The sequence below is a fragment of the Arachis hypogaea genome, chromosome 3, assembly GCF_003086295.3.
Source record: "Arachis hypogaea cultivar Tifrunner chromosome 3, arahy.Tifrunner.gnm2.J5K5, whole genome shotgun sequence".
Taxonomy (NCBI): Eukaryota; Viridiplantae; Streptophyta; class Magnoliopsida; order Fabales; family Fabaceae; genus Arachis; species Arachis hypogaea.
This window is the reverse complement of record NC_092038.1, coordinates 101,384,438-101,406,005: the sequence shown is the minus strand read 5'-3', so window position 1 is coordinate 101,406,005 and position 21,568 is coordinate 101,384,438. Positions and strand designations below refer to the sequence as shown.

Here is a 21,568-nt window from a genome sequence, read left to right as displayed (position 1 = left end):
TCCAGGGTGAAAAATTTTTTCTTCTGTTTTTGACTCTGTTTTTAATTTTTTTGATTTTTTTCGTGACTCCTCATGATCATGTACCTAATTAAACACAAAAATAACAAAGAAACAAAATAAAATAAAATTAGATAAATAAAATTGGGTTGCCTCCCAACAAGCGCTTCTTTAATGTCAATAGCTTGACAGTGGCTCTCATGGAGCCATAGAGCAATCAAGTCAATGTTGTCTAGTCCCAACACCAAACTTAGAGTTTGGAGATGGGGTTTGAACACCAAACTTAGAGTTTGGTTGTGGCGTCACAACACCAAACTTAGAGTCTGACTGTGTGGGCTCTTCTTGACCTTGAACTGAGAGAAGCTCTTCATGCTTACTCTCTTTTGTCACAGAGGGATTGCCATGTGCTTGAAACACAAGGTATTCCCCATTCAATTGAAGGACTAACTCTCCTCTGTTGACATCTATCACAGCTTCTGCTGTGGCTAGGAAAGGTCTTCCTAGGATGATGCATTCATCATCTTCCTTCCTAGTATCTAGGATGATGAAATCAGCAGGGATGTAAAAGTTTTCAACTTTTACTAGCACGTCCTCTACTATCCCATGAGCTTCTCTCATGGATTTGTCTGCCAATTGTAATGAGAACAAGGCAGGTTGTATCTCAATGATCCCCAGCTTCTCCATTACAGAGAGTGGCATAAGGTTTATCCCTGACCCAAGATCACATAGAGCTTTTTCAAAGCTCATGGTGCCAATGGTGCAAGGTATTAAGAACTTGCCAGGATCTTGTTTCTTTTGAGGTAGAGTGTCCTGAATCCAAGTATCTAAGTCACTAATGAGCAAGGGAGGTTCACTTTCCCAAGTCTCATTACCAAATAACTTGGCATTCAGCTTCATGATAGCTCCTAAGTATTGAGCAACTTGCTCTCCAGTCACATCTTCATCCTCTTCAGAGGATGAATAATAGTCAGAGCTCATGAATGGCAGAAGGAGATTTAATGGAATCTCTATGGTCTCTGTATGAGCCTCAGATTCCTCAGGATCCTTAATAGGGAACTCCTTCTTGCTTGAGGGACGTCCCAGGAGGTCTTCCTCACTAGGATTTTCGTCCTCCTCCTCCTTAGTGCATTCGGCCACTTTGATCAAATCAATGGCCTTGCACTCTCCTTTTGGATTCTCTTCTGTATTACTTGGGAGAATACTGGGAGGAGTTTCAATAACTTTCTTACTCAGCTGGCCTACTTGTGCCTCCAAATTTCTAATAGAGGATCTTGTTTCATTCATGAAACTGAAAGTGGCTTTTGACAGATCAGAGACTATATTAGCTAAATTAGAATTATTTTGTTCAGAGTTCTCTGTCTGTTGTTGAGAAGATGATGGATATGGCTTGCTATTGCCTAGCCTATTGCGTCCACCATTGTTAAAGCCTTGTTGAGGCTTTTGTTGATCCTTCCAGGAGAAATTTGGGTGATTTCTCCATGATGGGTTATAGGTGTTTCCATATGGTTCACCCATGTAATTAACCTCTGCCATGGCAGGGTTCTCAGGATCATAAGCTTCTTCAGAAGCTACCTCTCTAGTACTGTTGGATGCATGTTGCAATCCATTCAGATTTTGAGAGATTATGTTGACCTGTTGAGTCAACATTTTGTTCTGAGCCAATATGGCATTCAGAGCATCAATTTCAAGAACTCCTTTCTTCTGAGGTATCCCATTATTCACGGAATTCCTCTCAGAGGTGTACATGAACTGGTTGTTTGCAACCATGTCAATGAGTTCTTGAGCCTCTTCAGGCGTTTTCTTCAGGTGAATAGATCCACCTGCAGAATGGTCCAATGACATTTTCGAAAATTCAGAGAGACCATAATAGAATATATCTAGTAGGGTCCATTCAGAAAACATGTCAGATGGACATCTTTTGGTCAACTGCTTGTATCTTTCCCAAGCTTCATAGAGGGATTCACCATCTTTTTGTTTGAAGGTTTGAACATCCACTCTCAGCTTGCTCAGCTTTTGAGGAGGAAAGAATTTATCCAGAAAGGCAGTGACCAGCTTATCCCAGGAGTCCAGGCTATCCTTAGGTTGTGAGTCCAACCATATTCTAGTTCTGTCTCTTACAGCAAAAGGGAAAAGCATAAGTCTGTAGACTTCAGGATTAACTCCATTCGTCTTTACAGTATCACAGACCTGCAAGAACTCAGTTAAAAACTGATAGGGATCTTCAGATGGAAGCCCATAAAACTTGCAGTTTTGTTGCATTAAAGCAACTAGTTGAGGCTTAAGCTCAAAGTTATTGGCTCCAATGGCAGGAATGGAGATGCTTCTTCCATCAAACTTGGATGTTGGCTTTGTGAAGTCACCAAGCATTCTCCTTGCATTATTATTATTATTATTTTCGGCTGCCATCTCCTTCTCTTGTTCGAAAATTTCTGAAAGGTTATTTCTGGATTGTTGTAATTTAGCTTCTCTTAATTTTCTCTTCAGAGTCCTTTCAGGTTCTGGATCAGCTTCAACAAGAGTGCCTTTATCCTTGTTCCTGCTCATAAGAAAGAGAAGAAAACAAGAAAAGAAAGAGGAATACTCTATGTCACAGTATAGAGATTCCCTTATGTTAGTAGAAGAAGAAAGAGGTAGAAGAATGAAGAAGGAGATTCGGATTTTTGGATGAGGAGAGGTGAAGAGAAGTGTTAGTAATTAAATAATTAAAATAGAAGAAGAGATGAGAGGGAGAGAAAAATTCGAAAATAATTTTTGAAAAAGGGGTTAGTATTTTCGAAAATTAGAGATAAAATATAATTAAAATTAAAATTTAAAACAAAAAGAATTTTTGAAAAAGAGAGGGAGAATTTTCGAAAATTAGAGAGGGATAGGTAGTTAGTTGGTTTTGAAAAAGATAAGAAACAAACAAAAAGTTAGTTAGCTGATTGAAAAAGATTTGAAATCAAATTTTAAAAAAGATAAGAAGATAAGAAAAAGATAAGATATTTTGAAATCAAATTTTGAAAAAGATAAAATTTTTGAAAAAGATAAGATAAAAGATATATTTGAAAAAGATATTTTGAAAAAGATTTAATTTTAAAATTGACGTAACTAACAAGAAACTACAAGATAAGATTCTAGAACTTAAAGATTGAACCTTTCTTAACAAGAAAGTAACAAACTTCAAATTTTTGAACCAATCACATTAATTGTTAGCTTAATTTTCGAAAATTAGATAAAAAGATAAGAAAAAGATTTTGAAAATATTTTGAAAAATAATTTTTGAAATTTTCGAAAATTATATAAAAAATGAAAAGGATATGATTTTTGAAAAAGATTTTGAAAAGATAAGATTTTTAAAATTGAAATTTTGACTTGACTTGTAAGAAACAACTAATTTTAAAAATTTTTGACCAAGTCAACCCAAAATTTCGAAATTTTGGAGGGAAATAAGGAAAAGATATTTTTGATTTTTAAATTTTTAAAGAAAAACACAAAAATGACCCAAAACATGAAAATTTTGGATCAAGACACAAGATGCATGCAAGAATGCTATGAATGTCTAGATGAACACCAAGAACACTATGAAGATCATGATGAACATCAAGAACATAATTTTGAAAAATTTTTGATGCAAATAAAACATGCAAGACACCAAACTTAGAAATCTTTAATGCATGGAAAATATGAATGCAAAAGTGCACATGAAAAACAACAAAAGACACAAAACAAGAAATCATCAAGATCAAACAAGAAGACTTGTCAAGAACAACTTGAAGATCATGAAGAACACTATGAATGCATGGGATTTTCGAAAAAATGCAAGAAAAATTTTTAAAGCATGCAATTGACACCAAACTTAAAAATTAACACAATATTCAAACAAGAAACACAAAATATTTTTGATTTTTATGATTTTCTAATTTTTTTGTATTTTTATTGATTTTTTTTTCGAAAAACATAGTTTGGAAAAACGAAAAATAAAAAGAAAAATTTTTGAAAAAGATTTTGAAAAGAAAATTACCTAATCTGAGCAACAAGATGAACCGTCAGTTGTCCATACTCGAACAATCCCCGGCAACGGCGCCAAAAACTTGGTGGACGAAATTGTGAACACTTATTCTTTCGACTTATGGGATGTATACTCTGAGGGCATTGTTTATTTCCTTCACAATCTCGTTCAACTAACCAGCAAGTGTATTGGGTCGTCCAAGTAATAAACCTTACGTGAGTAAGGGTCGAATCCACAGAGATTGTTGGTATGAAGCAAGCTATGGTCACCTTGCAAATCTCAGTTAGGCAGATTAAAATAGTTTATGGGTTTTCGAAAATAGAAATAATGAAAGGGATAAAGATACTTATGCAGATTCATTGGTAGGAATTTCAGATAAGCGGATGGAGATGCTGTAGAGCTCTTGGACGCCTGCTCTTCTACTGCTTCTAATCAATCCTTCTTACTCCTTTCCATGGCAAGCTTTGTATAGGGGTTCACCATCAACTGTGGCTACTTTCATTCCTCACGGGGAAATAACCTGTGCGGCTGTCACTCGCACAGCTAACCAGTCTGGAGGCATCACCCATGGCTGATGGCTACATCCCATCCTCGCAGTGAAAACTATGCTAACGCACTCTGTCACAGTACGGCTAATCACCGGTTGGTTCCCGCTCCTACTGGAATAGAATCCCTCTTTTGCGTCTGTCACTAACGCCCAGCAGGTTAAAGTTTGAAGCACGTCACGGTCATTCATTACCGGAATCCTACTCGGAACACCACAGACAAGGTTGGACTTTCCGGATTCCCAGGATCCTACTCGGAATACCACAGACAAGGTGAGACTTTCCGGACCCTCATAAATGCCGCCATCTATCTAGCTTATACCACGAAGATTCTGTTGGGGAATCTAAGAGATATACATTCAAGCTCTGTTGCATGTAGAACGGACATGGTTGTCAATCACGCGCATTCATAAGTGAGAATGATAATGAGGGTAATCTGACTCATAACATTCATCATGTTCTTGGGTACGAATGAATATCTTGGAATAAGAATAAGAGAGATTTGAATAAAAGAAGATAGAATTTCATTAATACTTGAGGTACAGCAGAGCTCCACACCCTTAATCTATGGTGTGCAGAAACTCCACCGTTGAAAATACATAAGCAAAAGGTTCAGGCATGGCCGAATGGCCAGCCCTCTCCTAACGTGATCACAGGATTCAGAATACAATCCAGGATCCAGGATGTCTAATACAATAGATAAATGTCCTATATATACTAGACTAGCTACTAGGGTTTACATGAGTAAGTAATTGATGCATAAATCCACTTCCGGGGCCCACTTGGTGTATGCTTGGGCTGAGCTTGATCATTCCACGAGCTAAGGCATTTCTTGGCGTTAAACTTTGAGTTATGACGTGTTTTGGGCGTTTAACTCCGGGTCATGACGTTTTTCTGGCGTTTAACTCCAGACAGCAGCGTGTACTTGGCGTTTAACGCCAAGTTACGTCGTCATTCTTCGAATAAAGTATGGACTATTATATATTGCTGGAAAGCCCTGGATGTCTACTTTCCAACGCCGTTGAGAGCGCGCCAATTGAAGTTCTGTAGCTCCAGAAAATCCATTTCGAGTGCAGGGAGGTCAGAATCCAACAGCATCAGCAGTCCTTTTGTCAGCCTTCTTCAGAGTTTTGCTCAAATCCCTCAATTTCAGTCAGAATTTACCTGAAATCACAGAAAAACACACAAACTCATAGTAAAGTCCAGAAATGTGAATTTAACATAAAAACTAATGAAAACATCCCTAAAAGTAGCTTAAACTTACTAAAAACTATATGAAAACAATGCCAAAAAGCGTATAAATTATCCGCTCATCACAACACCAAACTTAAATTGTTGCTTGTCCCCAAGCAACTGAAAATCAAATAGGATAAAAAGAAGAGAATATACTATAAATTCCAAAATATCAATGAATATTAATTTAATTAGATGAGCGGGACTTGTAGCTTTTTGCTTCTGAACAGTTTTGGCATCTCACTTTTTCCTTTGAAGTTTAGAGTGATTGGCTTCTCTAGGAACTTAGAATTTCAGATAGTGTTATTGACTTTCCTAGTTAGGCATGTTGATTCTTGAACACAGCTACTTATGAGTCTTGGCTGTGGCCCTAAGCACTTTGTCTTCCAGTATTACCACCGGATACACAAATGCCACAGACACATAACTGGGTGAACCTTTTCAGATTGTGACTCAGCTTTGCTAAAGTCCCCAGTTAGTGGTGTCTAGAGCTCTTAAGCGCACTCTTTAGCTTTGGATCACGACTTTAACCACTCAGTCTCAAGCTTTTCACTTGGACCTTCATGACACAAGCACATGAATAGGGACAGCTTGATTTAGCCGCTTAGGCCTGGACTTTTAATTTCCTTGGGCCCTTCTATCCATTGATGCTCAAAGCCTTTAGTGTAGGTACAATACTTTCAAGACTTCAAAACTTAGTAGTGAGATTTCACACACAACTTTTTATTCAGGTTCTCTCTCTCCTTGCTCAAATCAGAAAAATATTTTTCTTTTTGTCCCTCTTGCAGAGTCACCGTTTTGATTTCTCCTAAGTTAACTCTTTGAACTCTGAGCTCCTTTCGCTTGTCATCTCATTTTCTTCATTTAACCTTAAATTAGGGATTTTAAAGCTGGTCCTTTTTCTTGACCAAAGACCTTAGAGCAGCAAAAAGAAATTTTTTAATGGTAAACCTAAATCCAAACCCTTGAAATAATGTTTTGTCCTCAAGAAACAATTTGAGCCTTTAATTCACAGCAGTGATTATCAGAAATCACTTTTTTCGTTTATCACAAATTGGCGTTGTAGAAATTTAAAGAAGGAGTGAAGAAAATAAATTGCATGCAAATGGAAATAAATTACCTTTATCCTTTGACTTAACGTAGCTTACTTTGATTAGGGTGATTAGACATTTGCTTTTGTGATTTATCTTTCTCTTTCTTTCTTCTCTAGTGAATAAACCAAGAAGAAGCTCTCTTTCTTTCTTCGTAAGTCTGACCGAAGAGAATATTGTGAATGTTGCTTTTGTGGGCTTCAACTTGAATGGATTAACTTGGGTTTGGATTGGCTTGACTCTCCATTCAACCCAATTAATTTCCTTGTTTCATTTCTTCGGCCTTTGAGAGTTAGAGAGCCCACCAACAATTTTGTTTCTTGTTTTTATCTCTTTGGGCAGCTGTTACTTTAATTTTGGCCTGTAATACTAATAAAAAATAATTAAAACTAATTGAATGTTTAACCCAATAAATTAATATTTATCATTATCAATCAAGCTAATTATGTTCTTAATTATACATATATGATTGTGATAATTTATTAAGATATAAGTTATATATATAATAAAAAAAACTAGCAACATAATTATAATGAAATAATTAATTGTTTACCTAAGGTAATACCTAATTTAGTCTATAAACTTATATGCAAGTTTTAATTTAGTTGCTAAAGTTTTAGCAAGGATGACAATATTTGTAAATATCACTGCGTCCCTATCTGTTCGGGGCAGTAATCACCTGCTCCGATGCTAAATAAGGTTTTTAGCTTAGTGGGGTGGGGTCAGAACAACGTTGGATTATAATATATGCAATATGTATAAAATAATTAATAATATTGTATCATATGTAAATTTTTATTTTAATTTATATTATGTATTTGATGATGGTAATATAAATTTTAAAATTTAATTTAATTTATTAGATTTTAATAATTATATAGGCCAATAGGAGACGAGTGGGTTAATAGGGGGTGAACACAGGTCGAGTTGGTTCGGATTTAAGGTGAAATTAGAATCAAACCAATTGAATTGTAATTGGTTCGGTTTGGTTTGGATTTGTATTTTTTTTGTGCATCCGATGAAACAAAAATTCATAAAAAAATAAAAAAATAAAATTTTTATCTTAAAAATTCTGTAAGTACAATAAAATATAACATTAATAGAAATAATCTAAACATGTTAAACACCAAATATATTAAAAACTAAATACATTAAAATCCAAACATATTAAAAGGTATATATATTTTTTAAATTTTTATTTTTTATTTAATTAATATATGGTCAGATCTATGAATTGATTCGGATTCCACACCCCCAGAACTGTTACCTGAACCATTTATTAGAGAGAGTTATTAGTTTGATTCGAGTTGGACCTAATTACCCATTAGTTCCAGAACCAATTTAATTGATTCGCTTCGGGTTCAAATGGGTAATCGAGTATCTGCGACCTGTGCTAACCCCTACGAATTAGGGTTTAACTATTTACTGTTTGCAGGTAGGAGTGAGACGAATCTATGCAGATTATTGTAAATTAGATGGAGATGGATAAGGCAAAATCACAATCCTACTCACTCCATTATCGTGCCATCCCTAACTTTTATTTAATACTCAAACTTTACAAATTTGATTCAGTTATAGTTATTGGATAACTTTTGACATACAAATATTAATAAAGCGATAACATTGATAATTAGATGTATAATAGAATTTGTAAAAATAATTTTTATTATATAAAAAGTTACTTTTTTTTCTAATCTTTTGATAAATATTTTAAATAACCTTTTAAATAGTCACAAGATAAATTTAAAAAATTGTATTAAATATTAGCAATATAATTTTTATAAGTTAAAAATAAAAAAATCACTTACGAATTTATCGAATATAACCTTAATGGCAACAAAAAATTCTTTTTTATTGGCATTAGTATAACAACTAAACAAATTTTATTACTGACATATATTTTAATAAAGACATACACGTGTTAAAATTATTATTAGTATAAATTTTTTAATTTATTTTTAATAATTACGTAATATATATATATATATATATATTAAAAATTCAAATTTTAAAATTTTGATATAAATTCTTTTTACCAATAGCATATATGTTTGTTAGCTAAACTCAAAATAAAAATAAAAGTAAACTACCATTTCTATCTATAAAAGTTGAAAACGCTGATATATCTATTCATAAAAAATAGAAATTACTATTTGTACCCATAAAAAATAGTTTTTACAAGTAAAATTATCCAAACCCTAAAAAATTAAATAAAATTCTCAAACTACCCTTCTCTCCTCCACTATCACTATCATCTCCTCCCCCTCCTCTCTCTCTCAATATTCCGCTAGAATAAGTCTTGCAGGCTTCGATGGTACAACCAGCTCTCCCTATCCGTGGAGTATCGGGCCTTCACCCCTGAAGAGGATGACACCATAATCAGAGCTCACGCTCGGTTCGGCAACAAGTGGGCCACCATAGTCCGACTCTTTTTTGGCAAAACCGACAATACCATTAAAAACTACTGGAACTCTACCCTTAAACACAAGTGCGCCTCCATGGGCCCCATCGACGATCCTCACTTTGCGCAGCCACTCAAACGCTCCGTCAGCACCAGCGCTGTCGTACCCGTGTCAACGGTGGTGGTGAGGTACTCGTTGCCGACGGTGATGGCGACGACGGAGGTGGCGGGCCGTGGCTCAACTCATCCATGCCCTTCACCACTTTGAGTTTCCTGTTTTTTATTTTCTTCTCACTCCTTTTTATAACTCAATCTTCAACCTCCTTAGCAAAAGACCCGAACTTTAGCTTCAGCTCCTATTGCACAACAAAAGCATCAACTATAGTGTTGATGTTATTGCTTATATTAGTAGTAGTAGTAGTGGCAGTTTCGACTGAAAACCCTAATCTCCTGAGATTGTCGATTCCAATATTGGAGTTGGGAATTAGGGTTAGGGTTTGAGATACACTAGGAGGAGGGACAAATGGATTATGAGTCAACTCCAAGAGATTTTGCAGGTAAGAGAGAGTGTGGGGGTAAAAAATCTGAAGATGGTTCTGTTGTTGTTGATGATGGTGAAACCCTTTTTCTGGGTTGAGAATTCGAAGAAGCAGAAGATAGAGAAAAAAGCAAAACACATAAAGAAAGCGAGAGAAAGAAAAAGATGAAGGAGTTGGCAGAGTTGACGGATTATGGCGGCGGCGACGAACTCAAAAAATAGAAGGAGAAAGAGATGATGGGTTAGTGGTGGTGGTGAAAAAAGATGAGAACATTGAGAGAGAGAGAGAGAGGAGAGGAGGGAGGGGAGGAGATGATAGTGGTAGTGATGGAGAGAAGGATAATTTAGGAATTTTATTTAATTTTTTAGGGTTTGAATAATTTTGCTTGTAAAAACTATTTTTTATGGGTATAAATAGTAATTTCTGTTTTTTATGAATAGATATGTCAGTATTTTCATCTTTTATGAGTAGAAATGGTAGTTTTACTCTAAAAATAAATAAATAAAAAGAAAAGTGTGAGGAATTGAAATATTTGGGTAACGGATACCGCTTTTCTTCGTATCTGATCCCGGAATCGTGGAATCACTCGTGAGTCGTGAGATAATATTGAAGTGTTCCGCAGCTGTAATAATGCCACACCTCGAAGGGCATTTTATTACAACTATGTGCCAATATTACCTCCTCACCCTCCCCACACACAAGGACAAGGACTGCCATCTTTACAATAATATCATTCATTTTCTTTGTAAAAAAATATAATTTTTTTAAATTTCATCCCAAAAAATGTTCATTTCATTTCCTCCATTTTTCTTTTCTATTTTCCCTTCGCCTACCATTGTTTCCTGATCAAATCGGTTTGCTGAACATCGAGTTGCATTCCAGGTAGTACAACTGTTTTTTCTTCGTAGTTTCTTTTTTCATCTTTGTATATATATATATATATATATATATATATATATATATATATATAAAGGGGGAGAGGGATGCGTGCTCAAATTTGCTAGGCATAATCCTTCTCAAATGACCAAAATTGTTCGTTCTTTGGATTTGGATTAATCAATGTTTTTAAAAAAAATGTGACAACATAAATTGCTGATCATTACCAATGATATTGATATAATAATTGTATGATAATTACCATTCAATCGAAAACTATTATTTGTGCTTCCAGCTTTCAGGTATGAATCATGATTATTTAGAATTTTAGGGTTTCCATTGGGGATTGCATTGGCATACATACGTACATGTACTTCCATCCTGTAGATTTTGATTGTGATGTTACCGACATTGACAATTTGTCTTCTTGTTTTTTCCTCCTCTATAAGCTGATTTCACCGCGTTTCTTTCTTAAAATTGATATTCCCAAGTTAAATATTAAGTTGATTGGTTAAGCCTTTGTGCTTGTGTTTTCCTATGTAAATATTCCAAAAATTAAGGTTTGAAGAATGAATTGAATCTCATTGTAGATTATTTTGTGTAAAAACCTGAAAGTGATGGCCAGATTGAATAGGAACAAGCGTACGTCCGTGGCAATCACTGTTGCATGGTCGTGGCCTCGTAAGGTCTTAAAATTATTTAGGAAATGTAAGTAAGCAATATATAGCTGTTCCAGTTTGTGAACATTCTTATATGATAGACAATAGAATTGGTACACTCTTTGAAGGAAAGATGCAAGGGTAAGGGTCTTTTTCAGTATGAAAACAGCACCAAGTTAGTTCAACAAATCAGGAAAACACCAGATGATAAGGCGTTTGAATAAGCTTATCTTCTTTTATTTATTCAAGGAGGAAATATGGCATTGAATGGTTTCAATTTTTCAAATTGATCAAAGTGGGAAGTGACATATGCTCAATGGCCACACCAGACATACCTATCATCTAAAAATTTTTAATTACTATATTTTCTTTGATGATCAATAGTCAATACCATTCTTAAATTCATTCTCATGTGCTGTGGGTCAGCCCATGATGTAAATGTTTGTCAACATCGAAGAATCCCAGGAGCACAAGTGGAGTAATTAGAAGTACCAGAGTGGATTTAGATTATTTTTATTGTTTCTGATGGTAAAATCTTTCATTATGATGAGTACTGTCCTCAGTGCACGTGCCGCTCGTGCCACACTTTATTCCTTTTTTGTGCTTTAATTTCCCTTTAATGTTTCAACATGTTAAAGTACATAGCATATTACTGAAAATGGAATGATTAGATTATTACTATTACTAAGTTTGGACCATCTATTGTAATCAACGCAGGTTGATGGTTTCTGGTTGCATCATGAAAGAAATAACAACAATTATCACAAAAGTAAACTACAGGTAAATCTTAATAAAAAATTTTAGCATGATTGTAAAAAGTTTATGTTTATTTGGAGATTTTAATTTTGATATTGGGTTTATATTAGTGGTTTTTAATAATGTGTGAAATTTGGTGTGTTTTTTTATATAGAAATCACAAATCTAATCCTCTGATTTGTAAATTTTTTTTATTTTTAAAATACAACCTACCTTTCAATTTGTGAAGTGACACAAAATCTACTCTTCTCTCCAATTTGTAAACTAACACAAAACCTACCATCCTATTTGTGATTATCTCCATATTAAATTAAAACACATTCTTTTTTCATAACCGAAAATAACACAACAATAATTTTCATATAAAAAAAACAGTCGTTTTTATTTTTTATTTCATATTTTCTGTTTCTAAAATTTTGTAAAGAAGAAGAAAATAAAAAATGAAAAATGAAAAATAAGATTTTATTTTTTTCAAATTTTTTTCTTTTTCACATTCATCAGTTTCTCATGTCTACCTTGATTTCTCAATTCCAGGGTTCCATCATGTATGCATACAACAATGGAGATTTCCATGATTGACACATCCTTCTAAGTGCAATATTTGTGGAATGGTCCCAACCCAAGTGAAAAACAAAAAAATGCATAGTCGTAGCCTTAGCCGCTCATCAAGGGAATCATTCAGGTTCTTTGGGAGCCCTGACAAAGATGAAGACCTTAGAAAGACCAAAACAGGTTCACATTTCTAATTTTGAACTCCATGAATTTAATTGGACTTATTAAGTATTTAAATATATCATTTTCTTTCTCTCATTGCATGCAGAGATTGAGAACAATATCACAAAACTGCTTAAGCTTGTCAAGAACGATGATCAAAGCAAAAAGAATAGGAATCCACGGCTTGTTAGAAAAGAGGCAGAACTTGTGGGGCTAATTGAGGACTTAAACAGCCAGTATCAATCACTCTTTCAATTGTGTGATTATTTGAACAGAGAGTTTATGAGAGCGATTTCTCGCAGAAGAAGCCGAAGGGGTACCGGCTCTAACACAGACTCAGAGTCAGAGTACTTCTCCTCAGAGGAACTAGAAAACTATACCAAGTTTTCATTCGATGATGTTCTCAAGAATGATGATGCAAAGGAATATGAGGAGCAGTTGAATTCACAGATGAAAGAGATGGAGAGCCTGAGCCAGCAGAAGACGAATCTAGAAAATCAAATTGAAAGCCAATCGCTCCAATTCGAAGAGCTAAGCGCAAATAATACCAGGCTGCATGATCGGGTCTTGGATCTGGAATCGTTGTTGAAAGAGGAAAAAGGTGTGGTGTCTGTTTGGGAGGAAAAACTGAAAATCAATGAGAATCAAGCCAAGTCCAACATTGAAGCATTGATGACACAGGTCAACAAGCTCAATCTGGAGTTAAAGACACTGCGTACACAGAAAGATCAAACGGAAGAGGAAATAGAAGGTATCAAAGATAAAGCATTAGCTCAAATGAAGGACTTGATGGACAAGCTCAATTCCATGCAGGAAGAGTTGGACTCTGTAAACACACAGAACAAAGAATTAGATGCTCAGGTCAGAAATGACAGGGAGCTGATACTCCGATACCTGATTCAGATTGAAAACCTGAGCCAAGATTTGGCGGAGACAAGTTTGGATAAGCAGAGTTTAATGGACGACAAAGAGCAATTCCTGGCAAGAATAAAGGACTTGGAATTTGAATTGGAAGCAGAAAGCATGCAGAAGAATGCACTGGAAGCTCAGTTAAGAGACAGGAATTATGATATGAAGCTTGTGGAGGAAGAAAACAGGACTCTGCAGGACAGAAACAGTGAACTGAAGAAAGCAATGCACCAAAGTGGCGAAGAGATAACCGCACTTATGAGGGTACCGGAGACCCAGAAGGACGCGGCTTCTATGGAGGCCATGGCCCTAAAGGCAGAAATGAATATTATGAGATTAGAGATGGACAATCTGTATGCACAGAGAAGCAAGTTGGAGCAGCAAATTGAGCGAAACCGGAAGGAATATGAAGAAAATTTGGGAAACTTGAGCAGCAAGTTATCGAGCCAAATAGTAGAACGCGAGAAAACCATAGAGGAACAAGCAGCAACCATTCAGAGAATAAACGAGGAGCATAAACAGACCAAAGTTGCGTTGAATAAGAACAAGCTGTCCCGCCAAACGGCCGAAAGGAAAATGATTGAGCTGGCAACGGAGTTCCGGAGGAAAATGGAAGACAACATCCGGCTTCTGCACCAGAGGATCCACGTGGCCGAACAGATGAACAACGAGAACAAAAACAATTTCAAGATCGTCAATCAGAGGTACCACGAAGAGAACAAGACGCTCCAAGAGAAAATCGCAATTTACGAAGAAGAGCTGAAGGTGCCAAAGTTTGATATTGCGCCCTTGGGTGGGGAACAACACGCTTTGGTTTTTGAAGCTCTAAATGAATTAGAAATGGTCACTATGAACCGTTTGGACTCAATAGTTGGGGACGTTGAGGAACAGAAGAAACACGTCGTGAGCCGCGTGTTTAAAATGATTGGAGAGGTTCAGTACGGTAAAGAATGGATTAAGAAAAGAAACCGTGAATGGGAAGAAACGAAGAACAATGCGGAGTGTCTGAGGGCACTGCTGGACAGCAAGGAGGAGCAGGAGTTCTTGCTGAGGGAGAAGGTGTGGAAGTTGGAGGCCAAGGTGAGTAAAGAAGCTGGGGAGAAACTTAACTTGATGAATGCGGTGAGCCAGTTAGAGAAGAAAGTGGCAAGGTTGGAGAACGCTTTGAAGGAGAAGGAGGAAGATTTGGTTAGCCTTGGTGAGAAGAAGAGGGAAGCAATAAAGCAACTTTGTTTTGTTGTTGAGTTTCATAGAGAACGTTGTAGGGATCTCAAAGATTTGGTCATCAAGATGGGGGCCAACAACAACACTAACACCAAGAAATAAATGATGATGGGATTTTGAATACACACAGAGCAGACACCAACACTGTTCTTGGGGTGTCCCCATTTCTTGAGGTGCACATGTCACAGCGCAGGTCTTAGTGGACCGCCAGCAATGAAATGGTAACAAGTATGTAAATATACGAAATGATATATTTGTATCCCTGTAGCTCTTTTTCTTTTTCTCATTTATTTGAATTTGTATGGATTGTTAGTATTACCGTAATTTAACTATTTATCATTTCAAGCGTTATATGTACCCGTATTGAATTAACTACGTATGTTACTATAGTCCAGTAGGCAATAATAAGGTTTGTATCACTGATTCAGCTAGAGTTGCTTACTTGTAGAGTAAAATATTTGAATTGAATAAAATATTGACATAACAGGAGAATTTATTACTATGCGTAGCTAAAAACTTTGGAAAATTCTACATTGTCGTTTTAACTATTAAAATTCTTAATTTTATGGTATGCAGATAATTGCAGCAGCGAAATGTCGAGAGATAATTCGTTCTTGGCAAAAGGTGGGAAGAAAAAGAATAAAAGACCAAAATTAGCACCGAATCCACCGATTAAGGAAAAAGGAAATACAAGACTGATGACTGATGTGATAATGTAAAGTTGTAAACACATTCCGTCAACGTTCTAAAATAAATAAAGAAGATTCAAAATAAAAGACAAATGCAACAAAAAGAAAGAGCACAACGAATCAGGTTGTTCCCCTAATAATAATTAATAATTAATCATGTACAGTAAGTAACATGTAAACGCTGGCAGCCTTACGAAACATGAAAGGACCTTGAACAGCAATTACGTGCAGCAACTGGTGCCAGATCAACCTTAAAATGCTAAAAGACGCCACTTCCGGGACCTTCCGTTACTATCCTTCTGGAACTACTTACCCAAATTCTATTTTCAACTCTATTTTGGACGCCATTTTTATTTTCTCATAATCTCCCGAGAAGAATGGGGATTTTTTATTTTTATAAATAAAATAAATATAATATTTATCAAAATAAATATTTTTACGAGTATTTACCGTTTTAAATAATCCTACCATATCTTGTTTACAGTATAAACGAGATATGACAAGTATGGCTGAGACGTGTGTATTTCGTTTACAGTGCTATAAACGAGATACGTGAAAGCCTCATCTCGTTTACGCTGTAAACGATATATATATATATATATATATATATATATATATATAAGACTTTATTCACCATCTATAAAAAGATGTGTAATCTTTGGTATTCTTCACACACGTTTCATATCCTTTCTCTATCTCCTTTCTCTAGAAAACAAAGCTGAATAACCAGTAACAATCCATTCATAGTTGTGGAGCTTTGTCCGAATTGTCGTATGAGAAATGGCGATAACGGAGTGATATTTGAGTCTCAGGATCCGATATTGTTTCGCACTCAGCGTGTGGAGACATTGTCGGATTTGAAGAGTTTGATATTGAGCAAGCTTTGGGGAACACAAGCGAGTAAAATCGGAAGGGTGGCCTATAGGTTGCTGGCACCCATAGAAAATGGAGTCTTCCGGTTTCGGCTATTCCGACTTCACGGGGACGAGCATGTGCGACTGATGTTCGACATTCATGGGAGGATCATGAGTGAACAGGTAATGGAGCTATCCGCCGAGGTGGGTCACGGTGGTAGTGGGAGTTCTGCACAGGACACGTATGTGCAGGATAACCGACCTCTCGCACCACCGCCGATTCATATCACGATTCTGGAGAATGAGGCAGAGGAGGGTGAGGAGGAGTCAGACGAGGACTACGTGGCGGACAGTGGAGACAGTGAGTCTTCCGATGACAACGATGAGGATGAGTTTGTGCCGGAGACACCTGCAGGGGCTGTGTCACGCCATGTGCTACCTCCACCTCATCCGATTCCAGTACTATCGGTTGTGCCAAGTCACTATCACAGTCTAGATCTGGACGCCATGCATGAGAGGATTTCAGTTTCTGACACCTGTGGAGTGGATTGCAATCTAGACAGCGGTGTGGAGTTTCGGGTTGGACACAGGTTCAGAAGCCGAGAGGCGGTGCTTCAAGGTTTGAAGAACTACAGTATTTGCAGGAGTGCTGAGTTCCGGGTGATCGAGTGTGACCGGTTAAAGTACCATGTGCAGTGTCGTCAAGCCGACAGTGGGTGTAAATGGAGCCTCCGTGTGGCCCTTCGTCAGAATCTCGGATACTGGTAAGTTCAAGTTTAGTTGTGAATTTGAGTAGTTTTGTATGATATATTATTGTGGTTAGACATATTGTGTAATAAGAATATATTTTGTTGTTGTGACTAGGAGGTTCGGAGATTTGGTGGACCACACAGCTGCATGGCACCCACCATGTCTCAAGACCATCGTCAGTTAGATAGCAGTCTCATCTGCAGAGTGATCTTGCCCATGATTCAGTCCAACCCATCTATCAGTATCCCGGTCTTACAAAGTGCGGTCCACGCAAGCTATCACTTCAAACCCTCATACAAAAAGATGTGTATGGCGAAGCAGAAGGCCATTGCATGGATCTACGGTGATTGGAAAAAGTCGTACAACAAGGTGCCAAAACTACTTCAGGCACTGCAGAGCTGTTTTCCAGGCACTATATGTGGCCTATGCGTCAAACCGTATTATGAAGGTCACCTCATGGTGCGCGACTGCTGCATGTTCGACAAAGTTTTTTGGGCTTTTTTGTCATGTGTTGAGGCCTTCAACCATTGCAAGCCATTTTTCTCTGTAGACGGCACGCATCTGTATGGCAAGTACGGTGGAGTGTTGCTTATAGCAGTGGCACAAGACGGAAACAGCAACATACTGCCAATTGCTTTTGCCATTGTTGAGTCTGAGAGCACCAAGTCATGCTCGTTCTTCTTACTAATTTGAGGCGCCACGTCACCCCACAAGACGGCTTGCTGGTTATATCGAACAGATTTCAAGCCATCAAGGCCGCCCTTGGAGCTGATGATAGTGGGTGGCATCCCCCTAGGGCCTTCCATGCTTACTGTATCAGACATATGATTGCGAATTTCATGAGTTGGTTCAAGTCAGTCGAGGACAAGCGATATCTCATAAATGTTACTTACAGTCCAAGTTAGGTGTATATAGATGCATTGAGGGGCATACGGGCCATGTAAACGAGATATGCACGTGTCACTCTTACGTGTTATATCTCGTTTACAGTATAAACGAGATATGTGCAATGCCATCTCATTTACACTGTAAACGAGATATGACAAAAAAATTTATTTTGGTAATTTCTCTAAAAATTATTTATTTTAGTAAATATTATATTTATTTTATTTATAAAAATAAAAAATCCAGAGGAATGGACTTTAGACCTTTACTTAATTTGAATGGATCTAATCTGTAACTCAAATATGGGTCTTTTTTTTTTAAAATAATATAGTAATAAAGTTTAATTTTTACGCATAAGATTATTATTTATCAAATTATATTCGTTCAATTGACATGATATTACGTGAATAAATATAAGTATAAAATAATTTTATAGTGATAATACATTAAAATTAAATTTATAACGATATTACTATGATAAAATGGCTTGAAATTCTTTCTTTTCTATATGTCAAGCTTATGTTTTAAGCAAATTAAGAAACTTTTTACTTAGGTACATCTATGAATATGGAAGTTATAACATTTTGTTAATATTTAAAAATATACCTAAAATTAATAGTACAATCTTTTATTATTTGACAATACTTATTATTTAATTATTTTTTTCAAATTAAAAAATACTATCAAATAAAAAAATATAACTTTAATTTTAGTTATATTGTTAAATATTTTCAAAACTTTATAAGTACGCTAATCATCATAATCATAGTCACTCTTTTATTTATATCAAAGTTTTTACTTTTAAGTATACTTAGCACAAATTTCTAAAGTAATACTATAATTAAATTATATATGTAACTAGTAAACATGCTCGAGAGATATAAGGGACAACACTGTTATCAATAACAGATAAAATTATTATGATATTATATTATCATATTTGAATTTGTGAAGAAAAAAATATCAGATGATAACATTTATAAAAAAAGAGAAAAAAAAGAGAATGAGAGAACGAGAGTTTGAGAGGAGAAGAAACACTGGACAAAGTAAGATTAGGGTTTGGCAACCACGTAAAAAGAATTTTAGGATTTGGAATCGAGAGAAGTATCATCAATTGGAAAATGAATCTTTTTCTATGTTTGTGGATAATCTCCCAAAAAATATATCGAAGAAAAAATTATTTCACCTGTTCTGTTGGACGGGAAGAATTAACGACATTTATTTTTCTCAGAAACATAAAAATGAAATGATTTATCTGTTTGCATTTGTACGGTACACGACAAAAGAGGGTGCTCTGAAGGCTATTGCAAATATGAATCATATGAGACTACGAGGTAAGCTTATATCTGTAGGGAAAGCTAAATTTAGAAAGCATCCACAGGACAAGGAATGAATGGTGCATGTGGAGCCAATAGTTCAGCATGAGGGAGGGCCTAAAGAATCTATTCATGGGAAAGAGGTGTTTACTACTCAAAGGGCGGATGGGACGAAGATGGGCACACAAGTCATTGACCAAAATGAGAGTGGAATGACGAAGAGGGTTAAAGTGCCAATAGTAGAGGAGAATATGGATTGGTTGGTGCGGAGTTTAGTAAGGAGCACATTGAAACTCATAGACCTCCAATCGTTGAAATCTGCCTCAGATTGTGGAAGTCAAAGAGATAGGTGCTTATAAAGTTTTATTGATGTTCGATACTGCGAAGCATGCAGACAAAACTTTTACTTTCAGATTGGATAGACTGCTACATTAAGGTTTGGAGGTGGGAGGAGTCTGAATGTTGTGAGACTAGGAGAGTTTGGTTGGAGTGTTGTGGGATGCCTTTACATGTCTAGTCATCAGAAATGTTTAAAATAATAGGTAGACAATGGGGAGACGTGATTAGGTGTGACGTAGCAACAGAAGCAGGTTCATCTTTTACGGTTGGACGGGTTCAAGTTGATACGTGTATTTTTGACGTCATTAGAGATTGGGTTTACGTCACTGTTGGTAATTGTGGATTTGATGTCTTTGTGAAGGAGATCGATATTGAGGTATGTGGTGCAAAAAGTACGATGGGGGACAAATTGACTGTATTGTGATCGGAAATGCTGATTCTTGTAGCAGTGATCTGACAAAGGGAGTGATGTTGTGGGATTCGGTGGCTGACCTGATGGAATTAGAGGCAAAGGTCATCGATGATGAGAAAGATAGAATGGTCATTTAGGATGTCTTTTTGAATTATTTAAATGTTGATTATTTAAATTTGAATACCGCAATTAACTTAATTGATTTTGTTAGTTGTACTGAGGGTAATGAAAAGGCAGATTATAGGGGATTTGGTTTGAATAAGGAGGTGGGGTCAGAAAGAACTGTAATGCAGGAGTTTGAAATGTGTAGAGGTGGGGTGCTTAATAGGGATATAAGGAATTGTGGCTTTAATCCATTGGCATTCTCCTATAAGTGCCCAACTAAGTGCAATTTTTCTGATGGGTGTAAATTGGGTTTGGATCCAAGTGACCCAATTATCAAAGAAATGGAAGATGGGCCTCGGGCTGCTACAGTTATGCAGGTGGGGCCTTGGGGATCGGCCGCTAGAACAGGGACCTTGGGGAGATGATGTTCATGGACCCATGGTTGTTCTGGGAGGCTGCGAAATCGTGAGTGGGGATGTTGGTGAGGGAGATCCGGGGGCGTTACGACTGGTGGCGGAGACAGTCCCAGTGCGGCAGGGATGACGCGAGATCCAAGGGAAATGGACGGTGAAGGAGAGGTTCGACCCTCTTATGGAAATTGTTCGGAGAACTTGGCACGAGTGAAAGGGAATGAGAAAATTTTGCAACCCGGCACAAGGGTAGTATAGGGATACAAGGTATAGCCAATAGAGAGAGAAGTTTGATGGATGATGTAGGGTCTGAGACGGAGGCAGATCGACGAAACGGGATAGATGAAGACAGACTAACAAAACAAGAACAGATAAAGGCAAATGAGGATACTTGGGCATTGGCAGTGGAGTAGGGTGCTGTTTTATATGATGAACAAGAGGATATTATGACAATCTTACCAGCTCAGCATGAAAAAATAGCGATGAAGAGAAAGATTGAGAAACAAAAAGAAAAAGTACGAAGGAATCGGCCTAAGAATCACAATAAAGTGAGTAAAAATTTGTTTGAATGATTTTTAACTGTTGGAATATTCGGAGATTGAGAGGGAATGCAAATTGAGCATGGTGAAATCTTTGAAAAAAAACTATAAACTAAACATGTTAGGTTTTCTTGAAACAAAGAGGAGGGTGATCGCTAAATTTGATGTTGCACGGATTTGGGGGTATAGTACGATGGGATGGGAGTACGTGGAGTCCACAAGCAAAAGATGTGTGATTGAATTTCCATTCATTCTCTAAGAGTTCGGAAGTGATATTGGACATTTTTATACTTTAAATATGGAGATCAGGCTGCTGAGGCGGCAAAAGAAGAGT

At 36.5% G+C, this 21,568-nt stretch overlaps 2 protein-coding genes and 1 non-coding gene across 3 annotated transcripts; all 3 read left to right on the top strand.

Annotated features, from left to right (window-relative positions):
• Positions 1-1,897: 1,897 nt before the first annotated feature.
• Positions 1,898-2,001, top strand: LOC112792859 (small nucleolar RNA R71). The gene has a single exon (XR_003197580.1). It is a non-coding gene; the product is annotated as a small nucleolar RNA R71 (small nucleolar RNA).
• Positions 2,002-10,552: 8,551 nt separating this feature from the next.
• On the top strand, positions 10,553-15,274 carry LOC112790816 (uncharacterized). The gene is made up of 4 exons (XM_025833390.3): positions 10,553-10,679; positions 12,050-12,112; positions 12,623-12,820; positions 12,909-15,274. Exons 3-4 carry the CDS (start codon positions 12,697-12,699, stop codon positions 15,035-15,037), a joined length of 2,253 nt encoding a protein of 750 aa, XP_025689175.1. The 5' UTR covers positions 10,553-10,679; positions 12,050-12,112; positions 12,623-12,696; the 3' UTR covers positions 15,038-15,274.
• A 2,263-nt stretch (positions 15,275-17,537) lies between these two features.
• LOC112779235 (uncharacterized) lies at positions 17,538-18,133 on the top strand. The gene is made up of 2 exons (XM_025823488.1): positions 17,538-17,878; positions 17,968-18,133. The coding sequence occupies exons 1-2, from the start codon at positions 17,538-17,540 to the stop codon at positions 18,131-18,133; spliced, it is 507 nt and encodes a 168-aa protein (XP_025679273.1).
• The last annotated feature ends 3,435 nt before the right edge of the window (positions 18,134-21,568 follow it).

Excerpts from the sequence above, each read along its gene's own strand:
- LOC112790816 (XM_025833390.3), top strand. The coding sequence starts at position 12,697 with ATGGTCCCAACCCAAGTGAAAAACAAAAAAATGCATAGTCGTAGCCTT. Across the intron at positions 12,821-12,908 it reads CCTTAGAAAGACCAAAACAG|AGATTGAGAACAATATCACA; the intron begins GTTCACATTTCT and ends CATTGCATGCAG.
- LOC112779235 (XM_025823488.1), top strand. The coding sequence starts at position 17,538 with ATGGCGAAGCAGAAGGCCATTGCATGGATCTACGGTGATTGGAAAAAG. Across the intron at positions 17,879-17,967 it reads ATTGCTTTTGCCATTGTTGA|ATTTCAAGCCATCAAGGCCG; the intron begins GTCTGAGAGCAC and ends TATATCGAACAG.